Source organism: Phaethon aethereus (assembly GCF_964289735.1).
Source record: "Phaethon aethereus genome assembly, chromosome: Z".
Classification (NCBI taxonomy): Eukaryota; Metazoa; Chordata; class Aves; order Phaethontiformes; family Phaethontidae; genus Phaethon; species Phaethon aethereus.
Window position 1 is genome coordinate 45,860,597 of NC_138577.1, and position 19,482 is coordinate 45,880,078.

Sequence of the window (19,482 nt, forward strand, 5' to 3'; positions counted from 1 at the left end):
AATAACTGCTAATTATTCTGCTAATTATTTTAATTTTAAAAGGAGGATGCAATGGAAATTTCCTGCTGCAGCTTGGCAAAACTACTGCAATTCTACATTGCAGCAGAGGGCGATTCCCTAATTCCAGTGATTTTTGACAAAACTAACTAAGGTGTAGCAAAAGATACCCAGCAAAATCTTTTTCTCCTCCTGAATCATAGCAGTTTCAAACTGGTGATCGTTTCCAGAGATTAAATGCCAGTATATGCCCCCTTGATATTTAAAGTCATATCTAAGTCTTAATCCTGAGACCAGCTTCACCACACAGTAAAGAAGCAGTTCTGAATTTCACTGTCTGAAGATTTCTGCTTCCCGTGTTGACCATCCTTTCCTACTCTCAAACAGTAACAATCATCTGAAACCAAACAGGGAGTAGCAGTAGCAAATCACCTACAGAATACAGCCTGCAGGACCACCTTCAGCCTAAGGGAGATGACTAATCACTGTCACACAAATGCCTAGAGCACAGGCCTGTAAATTTTATTGCACAAACGTAAAGATGCTCATAGAGAGAACTAACCTGAAGAACCCACACACAACCTGACAAAATCACACCTGTTTTGTCTATTACCGATATCTAAGTCCATGTGCCCTGGAAAACGTCAAACAGAGTGACTGCCTTTAGCTGTTAACAGAATTCCTGTCTACACGTCCCAAGAAACACAGTCTACAGACAAAGAGAAATCCCAAGTTCCAGTGCACTGCCAGACCCTAGAGCTACCCTGTGGCTACCTCTGAGTCATGTCTATAGATCTTTTCTACCTTCTGTGCCCAGGAGAACTACACAAATCAGAATAGATCAATTTACCTGAAACTAAATGGATGAACTGAGGGGAAAATTAATTTAATAATGCCACTTTAGGAACCTCAGTGGATTATGGCTAGAGTATAAACCCCAAGAGATACATAACTTTGCAATAGAACTTGCCTCATTGTTGAAAAAAAGAAAAAATCAATTTAGCATTACTTAAAAGCAAATGTAGTTAGAGTTCATATACATACCCTCTGCTTCTCAGGGTCAACGTATCGAATGCCAAAATAGTCTTTTTCCAGTAAGCTGTAATAGTTGCAGATGTGATCTATGAGAAACTGACCTTTAGTTTCCCTCTGTAAAAAAAGAAAGAGTTGATATATTATTCTGAGTATTCTGAACTTGCTGTCTATAAATATTAAAAAAATCTAATCAAAGTGTCAAGGAAAACGGCACATGAAATTTGTTGTTATTCAGATGAGGACAAGGATTTGAGCATTCATCTCCTCTAAAAAGATGTGGGAGATTAGTGATCAATATACTCCCTGCACATTCATAAATTGATTCGTTAAGAAAATATCATCACTACTCTTGCCTCAGGAAAACTCATGCTACTCTAATAGCTCCACATTTGTAACATTTAATATATTACTAGTAACCATATTTCTACCTGATGCTATAATGGCATAACAGTGACCCATTCATGTATGGAATTTCAAAACAGTGTGTGGTTTTTTGCATCCCCCAAGTTTGCAAAGAGTTCAGGCAGTCAGTAACTCACTGGATCTGTACACAATGCCCACAGCAAGAGAGTCCTGATCCTGAACTCCCAGACAGCACAAGGAAGAAATGCCCAACGACTGAAAGAGATGTTTTCATCTTTGCATTGCCACTGGGTAACTGTAGGTCACTAAAGGTTTCCTTTCCTTAAGGAAACTTACTGTACACATGATGTTTAGTTAACAATCTATCTCATTCTTTATATCTGCTTTCTTCTCAATACTGTGTTTCATTTCCCCTTAATCTACTGCCTGATACGGAGAACCTACATGAATTTTCTCATTTCTTCGATGCAGCTAATGTGATTGGGTTTCTTCCAGAATTGTGGTGTGTGTAAGTACTGACGCCGGGGTAAAGCTGTTCTCCTAGAACAATCCACCCTAAGCAGACAAAGGCGCTTCCCTACGTCACAGTGTCAGGTCTCTGCATTTCTTTCCCTCTACCTGTCTACCCCCGTCCTGCGCTGAGACGTCTCTGCTGAGGACCAGGCAGCAAGTTTGCAAGACCCTACCCTTTGCTGATGATGAAACAACTTGAACTTACCTCTTCAATGTCTACAAAATAGAAACTACACAGGATATGCCATCACATTACAGAAAATATCTTCATTACAGAAATCACATTACAGAAAAAAATCGCTTAATTGTTCCTCCAAATGACCACCTGAAAGCTGTAATGCTTGCCTTACTCAGCCTTTCTTTAAGAAGCTAACAGGCAATTTAAACCATAAAGGGCATGGCTAGGCAAAAAACGAACAGATAGCTGCTGGGTTTCTCAAGGTACTTTTACAAAATTGGACATTGAATCATCTGCATTTCACACAGGAGCAGCTGAGGTAAAAACAGCGCCGTGACCTGTCCAAGGTCATACCCTGAAGAGCAAGAGGAAGCAACTGGTCTCGGGACCATATGGTCCAGTGAGACCCACCGCTTCCCACAGAAAAAGCGAGACATGCTTCAAGACTGGAGTCTTAGAAAAGAATACAATCTGTGAACTACTACTCTATTTTCTTATATTTACAATTAGTAAGGAATTCTGACGTGGATACAGTTGTTCGTCCTTTCGCTCCCGTCACTGAACAAGCAGACTAACTAAACAAAAAGCACCCTCAGCTAATGCACTGACAGTGTGCCCGCGTTCCTGCGGCCATCCCCTTCCCTGCCACGTGGACCTTCTCTCCTCCCGAATTCACTGCCAGCCACAAGAGAATTGTGCATTTTTCATCAGGTTTCTTTTTCCTAGACGCTGAGGGCTCTGCTTCCCTTCCTACTGTGTAAGCCATCTACTTCCACTACTCCTTTCTTCCTCCAGCTTCTCTCTCCTACGTATTTATCCCTCTGTATGTGTTCTTTTACTCTTCCATATGCTGCTACTCGCCTGGAGGATGTCACTGCCTCGTCTGCGCCACGGTATTTCGGTACTTTGTTTACCTATTTTTAAACAGCCAGTGTCAAAGGATGTTAAGCCAATTTGTCTGTTTTCTGTACATGCTCACTCAGCCTCATGCCTTGCACCCTGCAATGCTACCTTTTTCCCTGTAACACAACTACAACAGGCTTCCTTCTGTAATTGTTTCTTTCCAGCCTCAGGACATTTACAAACTGACTTGTTTGCTGTTAAGAGTGTTGAACACATACGCTGACATTTTTTTTATTCTGTACTGAGTTACAGCGCAGAGATAACCCTCCTCAAGAGGCAAAGTCGGCATCAAAGATTGAAAAGTACAAAAAGAAAACTGCCACTCTCCCCACAACTGAGAAAAAAAGGTCTACACTTATACAGTCATATCTCAGTGAAGTATTTTCTAGCTTTAAACCCTTTAAAGTGTCTGCAAACTTCCGTGACTATGCGATAAGCCAGGCAGTCAAAATATTAAGACAAAATTGCATGGTGACATTTCAATACAGAGGCAGTAGGAGAAAATTTGAACACATATGTGAAATTTGCACAGAGTTTTAAGATGAATCTACAACGAACGAAATAGAACTGGGGAATAAGAGCTATTAGGTGACTCAGGTACAGTCAAACACAAAAGTAGATTTTACTGACAACAGTGTACAAAAGAAACTCAATTTTTAAAGCACTGGAAATGAGGAAACCAGACCAGTCATATTTTCATCTGACAACATTAGAGGTTGTTACTGTAATAACAGCCAGTAAATTTACTAACCTTTATAGGTTCACATTCTAATCCATTCATTTAACAAGTCCTTTGCTTCACCCACTTAAATAATCACAAAAGTTTTTTGGGTTCTTGAGGAATCTGATAAAAGTCTAGGGCACATACAGGGTTTTTCAATCCAGTAACAACATCCGCTTTCTAAAACGAATTGATGCCCTGATTTTCTTGCTTGAAAGATAGGAGATGGAAACAAACCAAACAAAAAAAGCAAATGAACAGAAGCCTCCAAGCTAAATTCATGCTCGAGGAATCCTTAAGCCCTCCATAGATAAATAAAAGGGACTAGTTAATAACCTCACCCTTGGTTAGTATACACTTCAGTTAATAGTGCTACTCATTCAGGCCTCAAGTTCCACATGATTAAATTACCAGATATTAAAAAAGATTCAAGATGGATAAAAGTGGTTAAATAGGCACATACATAATGTAATGAGTGTTCTCAAAAGAAATACTGTTCTAAATGGTCCCCTATTATGCTTTTTAAATACCTGAAATTTGACAAAGTTAGATTGTAACTGATATGCAAAGGAAAATATCTGAAAATACAGCGCACCTTAAGTCTGAATTCGTAATAGATAGTGTGGCAAGAAGGATGGGCAATGGTTGTTCATTTTGTTTTCTGCAAATGGCATGCATAAACTTTTTCTACATTTCTCTAACAGTGCTCCAAATTCTCCTCAGCTTTAGAATCTGATCTTCCTTGTCTTCTGTGTTCTTTGATACACTTATTACATATTATATTACAAAAGAATTCATTAAAACCAAAGCTTATTCTCATTCATGAAAGAATATGGATAAATTAAATTAGGAACTGACAGTCACCCACAACAGAGCACAAGAATGGATTTGGGTCACAGAATAATGAATATAAAACACTGCCTGAAATTTCAGACAGTTGCCATATAGCTTTCCAATTAAATGTTCCTTTAAAACAAACAAACAAACAAACAGAAAGACAACCAAACAAAAACAAACCCCATACTCTGCTATACTAATGAAATACTTCGCAGCAATTCAGAAAAAATATTTTTATTCCACATTTCAGCACATTTGCCAGAACATGAAAAAAGCTACATCATAAAAAAGCCGTTATTTGAAACACTACTGAAAAATGTCAGCAACAGACCACAGGAATCTGAAAGCAAAAGTCAAGTCAGATTTTTAAAAGCTTGACAGCTGAAATCTTAGATAATTACACCATAGTTCACCCAGAAGTCATTAACTATTCTCAAGTAGAGAAGACCAACTCAGGCACAAACAAAAGTCAGAAAAGTGTATAAGGAAGGGAATCAGAATGTCCTGGACTGTAATCAATACATTGTTTTTAATGAAAGAATACCAAGTTAAACAAGCCACTTTTTTTTCCTAAGTCCATTAATATGAATACAACATCTGTCTATCTCAGTTGAGATATGCTTGCTTTCAGATTTCTGTAACCCATACTCTATGAAAAGTGTTTTTTAAAATGGCCTTAAACAAAGTCCTATAATGTAGCCATTCCACACACTCATAGTGTTTTTCACACTATAGAAAAATAGGCTTTTGGAGATTCCTGCAAATAGGTTGAGGAATGACTCTCTGATTTGCTTAGGTAAATAGGCACAGACAAGATGGATATGTTTTTCCTACGGCTGCATTTGAGTATCTGACCTTAATACCACTAAAATCCCACAACAAACCCCAGCACGCATGCAAGAGATATAATGCCATGTAAACAACAGAATCCCTGAACACAGAAGGTCAACTTGCAAATAACTGTTAAACTCTGCTTTTTAAGCTGGATCAAAACTTTTATTTGCTGTTGAAGCTAGTATGTATCAAATTAAACTATCAGCTGTTCCAAAAGACTTAAGCAAAACAAAGGACATTCTCCACTCCAACAAAACATGAAAACATGACCATACAGAGTCCTCCACTGATGGACTCACAGGACAACCTGAGTTTCTTCCTCAGCTCTAGGAATCGCGTAAGACACTGCAGAGATGCTTCGTTTTCACTGCCAGACACTGTTATCACAGCTTCCATTTCTGCAACTCCACAAATTTACAACTGAGTAACCCCGTTCCTTGGTAACTCCTCTGATATGCAGAAACTAATCCAAACAAAGATCTCGGTGCCTCTTGAGCAGTTTCAGTCAAACACAGTATCGCAATCTCATGCTTGCTTTTGGGATTTCTTTTTTTTTTTTTTTTATTCCTAGTTTCTTTGCACAAGTTAAAAAGCAAGGGAGAGTGTATCTCATTCTGCCAATTTAACCCTTCCCTGATGACGTAAAATGAGACCACAATACATTTGACCATTTCACAACTCTGAAAGTGAGAGGAAAACCATTTATAGCAGTTTAAGATCTTGCGTTCAGTGAAATGTCTTCCCTATTTGCATCTGCTTCACTGTGGAGTTCTGTGCCTATTTATCCGAGTGTCATCACAAGGAAGAGCAAGAGTCACAAGCAGATTAAATACAACGCTTCTGCTCTGTTATCTAACCACTCCTGCCAGCTCTGCTTATCTCTGTCAGGAAGCCACTGACATTACTAAGAAGCAGTGCAGAGTCATAAACACAGCGTTTATTTGTACCGGGGATTTCAATCCTCATCCCACAAAAGTGTCTTTACTCGTGAGAACAGTTCCCAACAGTGACCCTCTGTGTAAAGCTGCTCACATACTTCAGTGCTTACTTAAACGTAAATCCACTGGAAAAAAAGTAAGATAAAACCACAATTAAACCAGTATTTCTGTTTAAATAAATGGAAAGTCCAAGCTCTCAGGCAAGGCAAGAATAATGTCTGATTTCGTATGCATGTTTTCTTTAGTGTGTAACATATTTTGAAGTTCTATGGTTGTAAAAAAATTAAATATATGAATTCAAGAATAATTATAATACCACCATAGAATGAAACCTAACCAGGTCAGAAAAAAGGACAAAACCAAGAAGTTCCTCTAAGGCAAAAAAGCAACTCAAATGCAGCTTTACCCACTGAACACTGAAATAGTGCAGTTCTGTTGACAATGCTTGACGAAAAATATAAAAAGCAACTGAGATTTACAGAGCTAAACTGCCTTGTCAAGTGCCACCTCTCACATTTCTGACCTTGCTTCGGACATGCTCCTCCAGCAATGAGATCGTACTTCTTCTAGGCTTTTCATGAGAGAAATATCTTGAATCCCAACAGACACACATCTTCCATTTCATCAACAATTATTCTGTAGTTCAGTATCAGGACCTGCTCTCATACACAGAAATGTGGCTGTAAAAGGACATCATCTGGGAGCAATTCTCTCTTCATGTCAGTTTTGGGACAGCTGTCATCACATTTGCATTTGTTTCCAGTGGCACAGCAAAAAAAATTCACTAAGCATCACCCTTGGACTGGGTCACATGCTACGGGAATGGGACTAATTTCATGTCAACCCTTTGGAGCTGAATAGGGAGGAGGGCTGAGGGCACAGAGAAGGAAGGCAACCTGGCATCCCCGAATTTCGCAGTCTCTTCTAGCCGAATTTTTCAGTCCCATCTGAACAGCAATGTCAAGAACAGAATCCTCATTCTGCAGCAACTGAAGGCAGTGAGGTGGAACAGGCTCAGCTCCAAGCTGGCAACGTTGGGCCAGCCCTAGCCCTGACAACCTCCAATGCCCTGGGCAAATTTCTTACGGCTCTTTGGATTTATGGATTCACTGAGATTACAAATGACAGTAAGAGACAATCTCTTTGCCTTTTTTCCTCCATCTCTGGAAACAGCGATAAAATATCCTTCCGTAGATGTTTCACAAGAACTGGACATTGCAGAATGCCTTCAAAATGTAAAGAACAATATAAAAAAAAGCCTGTTTCATTCCTCAACTAAAATGCTATAACTCTTCAAAGGGATCTCCTTCCTGCTCATAATCTGCACCCTCTGGTATTTTATACTACTTGAAAATACACTGGAAGTCTATTATACAGCATTTAACTGGAAAATTTTTGCAACTGTAAGAAGAGCCAGCTGTAATTTACTTTATTGTTGCTGTTAAAGTTTCAAAATAAAAAAAGACAACAAATTTTTGCTGATAAAGAAAACCTTGAAACTGACAGATTTTATTTTAGAAGCAAAGTATTTACCACATAATTTTCTTTTCTTTACAGTGAGGAATGAATTGTATTTCTACAAACCTAAAACAAAGGGAAAAAAATAGTGTTAATAATTTTTAACGAGAAACACAAAAAATTACATTGCAATAAAGCAGCTGGCATTTACTTAATTACAAGAGTCCGCTTCCATACATTATTTTGTATTAATTTCTTCTTGCAAATTATATATTTCATTCTATATAGTCAATTATCTAACCATAATTTGTATCAACATTTTCTAATACTAGAATGTAGAGCAAAATGGATTTTTTTAATAAATTTCGTTATGTATAAATTCATAGAATCATGAAATAGTTTGTGTTGGAAAAGACCTTTAAAGGTCATCTAATCCAAGCCCCCTGCAATGAGCAGGGACATCTTCAACTACATCAGGTTGCTCAGAGCCCCGTCCAACCTGACCTCAAAGGTTTCCAGGGATGGGGCATCTACTGCCTCTCTGGGCAACCTGTGCCAGGGTTTCACCACCCACACTGTGAAAAATTTCTTCCTTGATCTAGTCTGAATCTGCTCTCTTTTAGTTTAAAACCATTACTCCTTGTCCTATCACAACAGGCCCTGCTAAAAAGTCTGTCCCCATCTTTCTTCTAAGCCCCCTTTAAGTACTGGAAGGCTGCAATAAGGTCTCCTTGGAGCCTTCTCTTCTCCAGGCTGAACAACCCCAACTCTCTCAGCCTGTGCTCACAGGAGAGGTGTTCCAGCCCTCTCATTACTTCTGCGGCCTCCTCTGGACCCACTCCAACAGGTCCATGTCTTTCCTGTGCTGAGGGCTCCAGAGCTGGATGCAGGATCCCAGGTGGGATCTCACCAGAGCAGGGTTCACTTATTTCACTACACAATGTTATGAAATTAGCTTTTGCAAAAAGGCTTTACCTGCTTATGTCCAGATCTTTCTAAGCAACTCTATCACTCATCCAATCTGGCAGAAATAAATAAAAGAATGTGCTCTCAGTAGCAAAGTTTTCACTATCTTTGTTTAACTGAAGGGAAAACATGGCACCCTACTCATTGTTAGAAATCCAGCCCCAACACCATCCTCTTACAAATGCCATCCAGGTGGAGCTGACTGACAAGACACAGGCTCGAGAAATGGGAAGAATGGAGTGATGTACGGAAGAATCCTCTCCTAGGGAGGAGAGTGACAACCCAACACAGTAATGCACAAAGCAGAAATACACTTTATGATAGAAAAACGTACTGGGGGAAGAACTATACTTGCTCTTAATTACCTGCTCACTTTCTGAATAAAACTGATGGAAGATGCACCTCTTCCTAATAAACCGCTTAATAAGACAAGTAGTCAGAATATGACTCCCTCAGTTGCAATGCTTTCACAACACGATTTCAGCACAGAGCTTCCCAGACGCGCATACTGTAGAAACACACAGTGATGCAACAACACAAACTCACTTAAAACTAACAGAACTAAACTTCACATTGGAATTACCATCTTATTTTACCCTCATTTGAAGCAGGAAGGACTTTCAGGGGGAAAAAAGAAAACTATGTGAATACCTGAATAAAAGCATTAGAGAGTTAATGCCCGTTCTATTTCATAGGGAATTTAGCAGACCCTGGTGATAGCCTTTGCCCACAAGAACACTTCATGCCTGAGACACAAACTACCGATACTCCTCCAGTTTTGTAACTCATTTGCTAACCTAGAACGGGTCTTGAGCAACATAATTTTTACAAAGATACCAATCTTTAAACTCAAGTTTCTGAGTCCTTAATTATCAGTTGAGTCCCAAGTGCTATATATTAATTAATAGAACTAAAACTTTAAAAAAAAAAAAACACAAACCAACCTCTTCCTATGGTTTCATTTGGGCAACAAATACACAAATACATCTCAAAGATAAAGAAGAAAGCAAAGAAAAAAAGGAGAAAAATGTCTATGCTGAGAAGAAAACAAATAAGTGGAGAGCAATTTCAAGGCTGTACGTGTGAATGTAGCTGTGGAAGCTCTATTAATCTTAAATGAAACTGCATGGCTAAATGTACACAGTATTGAAAAGCTACACAGAAATACCTGCTGTAGTGAGGTCAGAAATGTATTTGTCAAAGAAGATTCCTCTTGTGTGATACCTCGGTTGGGAAATAAAGAGGGTTATTTAAGGTTATTTATTTTTCTTCAGTTTTGCACTATTCATTTGCAACAGATGGACAGCTTTGTCCATACAACAGCATTATTTCTGCTCTCTCCTGAATTAGAGGTTATTGTAGGATGATACTGGTCAAATAATAAAGATGAAGGGGAAAAAGAAACAATTGCACCACAGAAAAATACACAGTGCCAGTCCCATGCAATGGAAACTACCGTGAATACAAAATCATATGGAAAATGAAAATTGTATTCTACTACACAGCAAAACCTGGATAGCAGGAGTGAACACAGATAACAGCTCTCATACAATCAGCTCTCAACCTGAGTGCTATTCTGCAAGTAAATTACTCTGACCCAGGAGTAAATTATAAATGACAAAACGAAATATTTATAGTTCACATACTGCAGTTAAAAGTCACCACCAGCCAGGCAGGCAGGCACTAAAGAAACCACAAATGCAATATTCATTTACAGGGCTCATCATCATTTTCTGTCCCTCTGCACACGGGCAACACTTGGCCATTTAGGTTTTATGTCCCTGAAGTGGCAGCCTCACAGAAGGCTTGCAGCATTAACTGCTCACTTCTGGTAACAGCTGCCATTAGCACAGCATTTGCGATGCTAGCTGAGGCACTATTGATTTCTTAAAAGGAACTGAGTGCTTCTGTCAACAGATCTATCATTTCATTCAATATCCAGCATTGTTCAGCAAAGCCAACTCTGCTTTCTCGCTTGCATCCTCAACATCAAAACTATGTTGGAGGATACAGCTAGGACACACCATCATACCACATCTAGCAAAGACAAACTCAAGAATGAGTTCGAAGTCCCCATCTACAAAGCAACCTAAGAGCCAAATCAGGATTTTGACAAAACTACTTAATGTCCCCCGGTACAAGTGATGGTCAACAACCCTCCCTTGGCACCACGCAATACTGAATCTTCTCAATGGGTTCAGCCGACCCAGAAAATCGAGGCCTCCCACATATTCTGCTCTAAGTGCAGTTCTTCAAGGACGCCTTTTCTAACCGACACACAGCAGTGGGCCTCTTTTACACGAAAAGAAGTACTTTAAAAAAGAAAATCAACCAAAACTACTTCCAGCCAAACAAGAAGCTTCCAGGCAGAACAGAGAATCGGCATGGCGTGATTAGCTAAGCTGCTCACAGAAAAACAAGCAACTGGTGAGGGGCACGAATGCCTCTTCGCAGCTACGGTGCAGGGCTCAGCTGAGTACTGACCCCCAGCCATGGTGCAGGCCATACAGGAACAGCCACACTGTTGTTCCCTCACCAGGTGGGAAAGCGTGAGCACAGCAAATAAGGGTGAGTTGGAAGAGGAGGTGAGGAAGAGCGGGGGAGCTGCTGTTGCCGTAGGGCAGCTGGTGCCCCTGCAAGCACTGGTAACGGCACCTCAGCTGGTCTCCCTCACCCCCTCCCCAGCTTGGGGTTACCCACCATGTTCTCTCATCGGGAAAGACTGCACGAACGCTTGCAGGCACGACACGGAGTGTGCATGCACTGGGTAGGAAGGAAGGAGAAGGAAAAGGAAGGTCATGGAACATAATCCCTAGAGGGAGAGATTTCCTAAATGCTGAATTAATGCCCATTTGAAAGGCCATTAAGTGATGTGCAAGGCTAAGCCTTACATAAAGAACAGAATATATGACTAGATATTATGGGAATTTGATCCACTGTTATGTGGATTACTCCAGAATCACAAGCCCAGCTGTGCAGTCAGTGGTCTGGCAATATCAACACTGAAGCACGCTGAATCTCTACAAGTGCTGCAAACCACAATGTCTCCTGATAAACAGGACCCCAACCATGGTGATGAAGTCAACAGTTCCCAGTGAACCAGCTGCAACTGTAATTCATACAGTAATCTGGTGTGATAAGGACCTAGATAAAAACTTATGACTAACTGAGGAATCTTTACCATGCTATGCACTTGAACTTGTCTGATAGTCATACCATATAATTGTATCATTAACGCTCCAGAGGACACTTGCCGTAATACTTTCTGAGGTTATCCAAAAAGGATTTTATGGATTGGAAGAGGATGAAAAAGCTCTCTCACCTTTTACTAAATTAGAATCCATCAACACACTTTTTCTTTCAAATACTCATTTTGCTCACCTGCCCAAGGTAAGTAACTCCTTTCTGAGAAAATTATTTGTTCTTTATTAATTGCACTATGGTCTCTCACTTTTCCCATGTATTTTGACTGCAGAAATGTTGTAGCTTGAAGGATCATGTTGGGACATTTCCCACTTGACAAAGGGTTTTATTCCTTTACTCTCTTTGGTGAACTGAAAGAATAATTTTACCACAAAAAACTACTTCCAAACTGCTCAACTAGTGCTTATAGGTACACATGCATAAATACATTTTCCTGTCAGAAATAATTACACAGAAAAGAACCTCTCATCAGTACTTTTCTTCCCCCTTGTAATAATCCCAGCTTTTAAATGCTTGTTGTGAAGGAAAACAAGCAACATAAAATTTGGGAGATTAGATATCCAATCTTCAGAAAAGCAAATTTATGTTAGACTGAAAACAATGGAGAAGGAAGTCCTCCAGAAGCATTCCTTGGACGTAGTGCCTACACCAGTGCACCCCAATGGTATTTAATAAAAGCCAGCTATTGGCATCAAAGGAGGAACTCATTCTTTGTGTCATACAAGCTTCTGTCTCTATGCCAAAAAAAAGTTCCCAGTTCACAAATTTTTTGTAGTAAGGGGAGCTGGATTGATTTTTTTCTTTTTTTCTCTCTTTCTGGAGGTCATCCAGTCCTTGAAAATCACACGAACTGCCTCATTAGCACTACCTAAAATAAGACCTCCATTTGATAGCACAGCCAGAACTCCCTTTGCATTTGTAATCATTACCTCACAAAATTACAACTATGGTAAGTTTTTTTTTTTCACTCTTTTAAGAACAATTAGATATAATCCAGATTTAAATCAAAAATTCTTTCTGAATTTCTTTTAAATATCACCACGAAAGACACAACACATTTTAAATAATGGCTGGCAAAAATCCAGATGGAGGTTCCTACAGGCTTGTTCCACTAACCACAGCTGCAAAGAAGAAGATAATAAAGCAATACATTTTACAGGTCCCATAACAAATGAATTGTTTCTTCTTTACTAGACTCCACTGTTCTCCCTTCCTCCCTCATCGTCCCTCCTGATGTCAGATTCATCTTCATCTTTTTGTCCTTTGCCCAGACTTCCTTTCCCACGCACTCAGCAGAGATCAAAGGCAAACTGACCTAGCTTTTCACTGTTTCAGTAATTGGTCTGTTTTCTACACCTTTGAGCCATGGTACATATCGACACACTATTAAAATGCATCCTTTTTGACTAAGTTGGGAAGCCATCACCCTTGATTCTTCTCAGAGTAGTTATTCATATACCTCTTTTAAGATACTGACACCCAAAACAAATCCTAGGACACCGCAAACATTTCTTACACTTAGTAACTGGAAAGCAAAGCCCTGAACTACATAGCAAATGACAGCTACTTTTCCCAGTGCAAACCCCGACCTCACAGAAACACTGTGTATGTCTATTCAGGACATAATTCATTGTCTTCAGCATTTTTAAAACATTTTAGCTCTCTGCGGAAACTGAAGGAAAAAAGAAAAATATTTCAGAATATATGTTTAAATATTGGGAGTTTTCTGACGTGTTCCACAGTAGCTGACATTTAAGAAAAGCATTGTAAAGTCACTCAGTTTATTGCGTATCATTTGGAGGATGTTTATGCGCAGTGGCCAGCTTCCCTCAGCTATACACACTGCCTGTTGCAAGTGAACACGTGGAGGGGAACTCATTAACACAAGAAAAGACCAGAGGAAGATACTGAACGGCCTATTCATTTTACTCTGTGTAGCGGTGGATAAGAGAGCTGTTCAGTGAAAAACATATTCTGCACGCAATCAAGCAGTGCATGGTTCTCCCAAGCAAGTCTCTTCAGAGAAGTCAAATTCTAACATGGAAAATCAAAAAAGAAACTTTTTAAAGTGCCTTGTTTACAAGCAAACTTTTTGAAATAAAGTTCTGTTCTCAGACAGGCAGTTAAGGGGGTGGGGGGAGACCTGTCAAAAATCTAACATTCATAACAGTAACATCCATAAATACATTGTACAGCTGGTTCCTACATCACCGGTTGCATCAGAAAAGTCTCTCTTTACCTCCTTGTCACATCTAGAGTAAAAGCAGAGCCACAGCAAACACTGGGATGAAAACTGAGCAACTTGACAAAGGACCAAACAGCTCTGAATATTATCGCAAGACAAAAAGTTAAGTAAGGTTTCTTTTTCTCCCTCTAACCGTTGAAATATCTGTGCTGAACCTCTCATAATTTGTGAGCAGACTAAGGCTACATTTGCCCTTCTCTTCACCCAGATCATCTATGGATGCTACAGGCTTATGTGGGGGGGAAAAAAAAAAAATCTTAAAAAGTCTCTTAAGAAAGAGGTAGAGCCAAGACTGACATGCAGATCATAACAAGCAAAGCTCTAACAGCTTCATACCTACTATGCCAAAACTGACTGCAAAACCTTAAGATGCAATTATTTTATAATAATCCTCTTTCCTGGAGAATTCACTTAAATGAGCAGGTGACACCAAAGAAGAGAAGGGACCTTTGTCTTACAGTATAAGGCAATCTTCTGGATTTCTCTTTCTGCCCAGCACCATGAAGGAAAAGGACTTTTGGGAAATTAAGTGAGAAACAAGGCAGCATGGGAATGGGCAAGAGAGCAAGCAGACACTCCAGTGCCGTCTCGCCCTTCCTATGGGATGCAGCGGCCGCCCTTAGCCACGTGCCCTAAGCTCCAGCACGAGCCACCGGCAGAAGGCTGGCAGAAAAGCAGGGGACTGTTGGGATCACTCTGCACAGCTCGACCTTAAGGAGAAGGAGCTGTGGTGTTGATCTGCACAGCTCCTTCTCCTTAAGGTCGAGCCGTGCAGATCAACACCACAGCTCCTTCTCCTTAAGGTCGAGCCGTGCAGGGTGATCCCAACAGGGGACGACTTCAGCACTACGCACACTTCTGTCGGTAACCCAACCCAGCTGCTCTCACGTCTTCTCCAAAGAGCCTTATGAAAGGACCGGGCTCCCAAATCAGCTGAGAAAGTACCAGGGTCTCTTGGTTTCAGCTACAGGGTTAAGCACCACCCTATCAAAGGCACGTGAGAACCAAGAAACCAGGATGTACTCTTCTAGATAAGGTGGAAAAAAACCCTTTTTTCCAAGGCTTTTAAACCTTAGCGCAGGAGTGACACCCCTCTCTTGTGCTGTGCTGTCCCACCACCTGGTCTTCTCTAAACCCTTCCCGGTCCTGCCCATCTTCCTCCTTGCCACGCAATAGCAGGCAGCCAGACTCAGTCCACGTGGGTGGGAAGGGCACAGTCAGAGGCCCAATGGCCAAGATGCGCTACAGCTTTGTCTTTGCCACCTTCTCTCAACAGAAGACAGAAAGCCAAAAGCAAATGAACATCAGCTTGCAAGCTCCGAGCACTGGACTCTAAGCTACACTGAATCATAGGCGAGGTATGAAAGCAGCCATTAAGTGGTTAACTGCGCACCCTTCAGAAAGAATGAATTACTGAAGGATACAGATTCGCAGTGTGGTTGAAAGGCATTTCAATAATTAAATGCCAATATTTATTTCTACATATGACTACCTATTTAAAGAGTGACCCCACTGAGCCCCTGCAGTACAAACCCATACATAGCTGTCTCGGAGAGCAGCAGATATTAGTCTTGAAATATTAATTCAAGATCCTGTAATAGCAATGGCCAATAGATCAAAAATGCTGACCATCATCATGTATTCAGCTCATAAAAGGCACTTCCTTTTCTAGCTTATAATGCAACTTTGATACCTCTCACACATAGACACACCATACTTCTTTATGCATATGTGTCTATACAGATACACACGCACTTTATATATAAATAGGTAAGAAAGATGTCAAGAAAAAGGACTAAAGGATTCTAAAATTAGAGGAGGCCATTAGATCATTTGTCTGTATAATTTGGAATATACAATTTTATGCAATTTATGTCTCATACTAGCCAGCTTTATCTTTCGTCAAGCTCAATAATTGCATTTTTTCTACAGCGTATCTTCAGCTGAGGCAGTCAATCTTGATTTAAAGCTTAAAAAAAAAAAGAGGTTGAAAATCGGCAGATTCTGTTGCTGGTTTATTCTACTGCATTACAAGCTTTACAAAACAACATTGGAAAAAAATCACGTTTCAATTAAACTGTCAGCATAGCACCATGGAGCACCGTAATTCTCTACGAACATTTTTACTAAAATAAAAATACTAAAAAAAAAAGGTATCTATCTAGAACAATCTCCTTTGATCAAATGGATTTAATGAAGGATGATGACCTATTTGACAGCATTCAAAAACTGTTCTTTTTAAAAATATATATGCTGTCATATTTAATATCCAGTTTGTCGCAAACCAGAACACATTCCAAAGTTTTAAGCACAGCTTTTCCCAGAAAGTTTTAAAATATAGTCTCACCCTTATTGTATTGAGTCCCTAGGACAGCTATCAGCAGCCAACTTGAAGGACCTTACCAGATGAAACTTTTGACAGACCAACCAAACCGTCTTACAGTATACATACACAGGAATCTGTTTCAAATACCCGCTTCTCCAGAAAGTACGAAAGGAAAAGCAAAGCATTCGAACATTAGGAAGGTCCCACATGACAATCAGTTCACCTGATCTGCCTGCTGAAAGCAGGTGACTTGCGCTACACGTCGCTTTAGGTGACAGTAACAGGCTTGCAGCTGTTTGTAATTGCGGGGGAAAGCCACCATTTGACGCGAGAACAGCTCTCCCCAGCCCAGTCAGTTTTCAGCCCCTTGCCCAGGACCAGCTCTTGTCCGCGGTGCATTTCGGGCACTCTCCCCGTGCCCGGAGGCAGCCCTGCAGCGGCTCGGGCAGCCTGCAGGCAGACAGGCAGCGGACCGCGGTACGCGGAGCTGCTGCCGACGGGCGGCGGTTTTCCTGCGCGGGCGCCGCCCGCCCTGCCCCGCCAGCGCGGATGGCGAGCCAGCGCCAAGGGAAGAGCGAGGGGCCGGGACAGCCCCTTTCTGCTGGCACTGGAAACACTCATTTCCACTCACTTCATGACAGAGCAGTGAAACAGAAGGCAGGCAGGCAGCTCGCCCCGGGACGAAATTACGCACTCCCACCCCCGAAATCACAGGGGACCCGATGTCAGCCCCAGCTGTGCGACGGTTGCAGTTCTCATCTCACTGTGGCATGACAACTTCCTAATGTTACCCAACATTACTTCCAACCATGAAGGAGGAAAAAAAATGTATTCGAAAAACCTGTGGACATGGCACTTCAGGACATGGTTTAGTAGGCACGCTGGTCTTGGGTTGATGGGTTGGACTTGATGATCTTAAAGGGCTTTTCCACCCTTACCAATTCTGTAATTCTGTGAAAAATAAGTGTGGCTCCTCCCTCCTGGCAGATACAAGGGAAATCCTCTGAGCCACACACTGAATGCTCGAGCTGAATTTTATATTTGTCAAGTTCCCTAAAAAAAGCTCAGCTAAAAATGAAATGGACACCAAAAACAGATACTTGCCTACAGCGGGTGGCAATTCCACCCACTTTAGACCCCATGTGGCCATTTCAGACTCTCCTCTGTTTTAATTAGAACATTTCCTGGTGTATTGTGTAAATCTAGCTTGCTTTTCTTATAAGCCAATCTTGCGATTTTGGAGGTGATTTTCATATGCTTTGGCAGTATTGGAAAAGAAGAGCAAATATGCAGTATGACATGCAGCAAACGAAGTTGTGCAACCAAAACAGTATCAATAACCATTCAGCCTTCAACAGCATCCTGACAGGACTACATAAATTAGACTCAACTGAGCTTTTCTCCTGAACACAGATCTATTAATCCATGACAAGGACAAAGATTCAGCTTTCTTAATGCAATACTCTTCTGCCTAGATAGTGAAAGAGCAAACACCCAAAGGTCATGTCCATCACAGATTCCAATTTTAAATGAAAAAATGAATACATTTATTACAGCATTATATCTGATCTAGGAATGACTATGCCACATTTTATTGAGATGGCTTAATGGGTTCCAACAATGACATATAAACTCCCAAAACACTGTTTTGTTATGAATATCGACATTGCGTTCAACTGCAGCAGCAAGACCATACAGAAAAATATCTTCTATCTGAATGCTACACCAACTGTATAAATAGCCTTCATTCTGATAATCTATGATAAACATCTTATAATCTTTTCAATTTAATAGATTTAGTGCTTGGTAATAAAAAAGTTTAGTGACAAGTTGCATAGATTAAATGAATTATGTTTTGACAGTTTTTGCCTTACTGCTTGCATTCTTATCAATTACTTTCTTCATGTGTAAAAAATGCTGTATTCCACTCCTCATGTTTTGATGCCTAAATTAGCATAGTGAGGAACAATGGACTTCCAAATCCTTTTTTTTGCTATGTTCTTCTAGCACTGAACACCCTAAAATACAGTAACAAAACCATTCAGGGGCTTAGCTGTATTATGTATCATCCATCCATTCCATCCTCTTAACACCAGTATTGCAGTCAAGAAGACAGTCTTGCTCCAGACTAGCCTAAACAATGAATCAGCCTCTCTGCAGAGAACCAGAGGGTAAATTCTTATTAACTTTTCACCTTAATAAGTGACTTCATGATTGTCTCCTGGTGATGCAAACAAACATAGGTATGATAGCACCTAACACCTCCAAAAAGGAGCTGCATTAAGAATGGACCAGGAAATTTGCCTACTTACAAGAACATCTCACAGTTGCCTACTAGATTCATGGAAAACATTAAAGTAATAAATTTACATACTTGTTTTCTTTTCAAGAGCAAATTTATTTCCTCATAAAGAGAATAAAATGGCCAAGAGCAGCTGCACTGAATGCCAGAGCACGTCCTCCTTCAGAAACATAACTATGCAAGTACACTCTCTCTTTCCTACATGCACCCTAATCTAAGAAAAGCCCTAATCCCACCCCTGCCCAAAGCACCACAGAGCAAATAAAAAGGCAAACTGCAAACTTTCTTGCCTATACTGGCTCCTCAGAAAAGGTCACAGAAAATTCAGTATCTTACTCTAACCATTAGTTACAGTCCAGCATATGCTAAAGATCACATAAGGGAAATACGGACATTTGTATCCCCCAGCCAGTTATTTGGGTTACAGCCCAGGACAGGCATATGACTCCACTGCCAGGACACCATTATACAGGCCAGAGGAAAGCAGAACCATCCCAGCTAATGGAGAAGGGAAAGATTACAAGGGCACTACGGGATCCATACAGCAACAGACTCAGATTTGTCTTGACAGAGTTTATTGAGGCTGGCTCTACAGCAGCTTCATCAGTGAGATGGCAGAAAGCAAGGATAACCTTCAAGCATTCAATACTAACTCACTTCAA

The 19,482-nt window shown here is 40.5% G+C and overlaps 1 protein-coding gene across 1 annotated transcript in view; it reads right to left on the reverse strand.

Moving 5' to 3' along the window:
- The window catches only part of FRMD3 (FERM domain containing 3), a gene marked incomplete at both ends in the record, with an annotated part of 139,025 nt that overhangs the window by 74,765 nt on the left and 44,778 nt on the right, over nucleotides 1-19,482 (reverse strand). The window contains one exon of the mRNA XM_082013552.1: nucleotides 1,042-1,146. Coding sequence (XP_081869678.1) covers nucleotides 1,042-1,146 — 105 coding nt within the window. The remainder of the gene's footprint in view (nucleotides 1-1,041; nucleotides 1,147-19,482) is intronic.